The sequence below is a fragment of the Anabas testudineus genome, chromosome 10 (assembly GCF_900324465.2).
Source record: "Anabas testudineus chromosome 10, fAnaTes1.2, whole genome shotgun sequence".
Taxonomy (NCBI): domain Eukaryota; kingdom Metazoa; phylum Chordata; class Actinopteri; order Anabantiformes; family Anabantidae; genus Anabas; species Anabas testudineus.
The window spans coordinates 21,931,937-21,933,616 of NC_046619.1; the positions used below are offsets into that span (position 1 = coordinate 21,931,937).

Sequence of the window (1,680 nt, forward strand, 5' to 3'; positions counted from 1 at the left end):
AGCTCAGCTCCGCCTGGAGGAGCGAGTCCCGCCTGAATCTCCGCTGCTTATTGGACAAGAGACTTTTGAAAATGTCCCCAACACCCGGAGCGGGCCGCCCTCTGCTGCTGGTTGGTCTGATGGGAACCGGGCCGCCCTCTGCTGCTGGTTGGTCTGACGGGAACCGGGCCGCCCTCTGCTGCTGGTTGGTCTGACGGGAACCGGACCGGGCCGCCCTCTGCTGCTGGTTGGTCTGACGGGAACCGGGCCGCCCTCTGCTGCTGGTTGGTCTGACGGGGACCGGGCCGCCCTCTGCTGCTGGTTGGTCTGACGGGAACCGTCCGGGTCCCGCGCTCTGCGGGGACGTATAAAGGAGGCTTTGGTCGGTTGGAGCCACATTTTCTCAGAGCAACGTCTGTAGAAAAAGACCCAAGTCAACATGTCAGGCCGCGGAAAGACCGGTGGAAAAGCCAGAGCGAAGGCCAAGACCCGCTCGTCCAGAGCCGGACTCCAGTTCCCCGTGGGTCGTGTCCACAGGCTGCTGCGTAAAGGCAACTACGCGGAGCGCGTCGGCGCCGGAGCTCCCGTGTACCTGGCGGCTGTCCTGGAGTATCTGACCGCTGAGATCCTGGAGCTGGCTGGAAACGCTGCCCGCGACAACAAGAAGACCAGGATCATCCCCCGTCACCTGCAGCTGGCTGTCCGCAACGACGAGGAGCTCAACAAGCTGCTGGGCGGAGTCACCATCGCTCAGGGCGGCGTGCTGCCCAACATCCAGGCGGTGCTGCTGCCCAAGAAGACCGAGAAACCCGCCGGCAAGGCCAAGTAAACCGGGACCGGCTCCGACCACCAGCACAAAGGCTCTTTTCAGAGCCACACACACCTCAACTAGAGAACAACTTCCCTTCATATTCTTAAATTCATAGATTTTAAATTACTGTTACAGTTTAGTTAAAACGTAAAATCAACAAGTAGAATTAATTTTATAGAAACTAGTATTTTTATTTTTTTTTTTAGATTCTTCGCGGTTCTCAAACACTATAAGCTGAAGACAACATGGTTTGTTCAGCTGATAAATTATAATACACAAAATGCCACATTCAAACCATGTGATAACACTTAACGTGAAGTTACATTAAACTAACAACAAATAACTAAAATTACTTTTATAGAAACACATTTATTAACCAGGTTACTGTAGAACAATAACATGATTCAGTGTAATCTGAACATATTCTGTTGAATCTTTCTCTTAATGCAGCTGTCACACAAAGTTTTCTACAACACAGTTTACAGATGGTTGATAAAGTGTGAAATTACTTTTCAGTTTTGGTTCAACAGAAACATTTACACTGCTCAAAAAATAAAGGGCACACTAAAATAACACAACCTAGATCTGACTGAATTAAATATTCTTTTATTGTTATTGTTTTCATAGTTGAATGTGCCGTCAACAAAATCACAAAAAATATCAATGGAAACTAAATGTATTAACCCATGGAGGTCTGGATTTGGGGTCACGCTCAAAACTGAAGTGGAAAAACACACTACAGGCTGATCCAACTTTGATGTAATGTCCTTAAAATAAATCAAGTGTGTGTGGCCCCCACGTGTCTGTATGACCTCCCTACAACGCCTGGGCATGCTCCTGATGAGGTGGCAGATGGTCTCCTGAGGGATCTCCTCCCAGACCTGGACTAA

At 49.2% G+C, this 1,680-nt stretch overlaps 1 protein-coding gene across 1 annotated transcript; it reads left to right on the forward strand.

Moving 5' to 3' along the window:
* Positions 1–405: 405 nt before the first annotated feature.
* On the forward strand, positions 406–856 carry LOC113160369 (histone H2A-like). Its single transcript, XM_026357590.1, has one exon. It carries the CDS (start codon positions 419–421, stop codon positions 806–808), a length of 390 nt encoding a protein of 129 aa, XP_026213375.1. The 5' UTR covers positions 406–418; the 3' UTR covers positions 809–856.
* Positions 857–1,680: the final 824 nt, after the last annotated feature.

Bases quoted from the DNA above. Each gene is read 5' to 3' on its own strand.
- LOC113160369 (XM_026357590.1), top strand. From the start codon at position 419: ATGTCAGGCCGCGGAAAGACCGGTGGAAAAGCCAGAGCGAAGGCCAAG.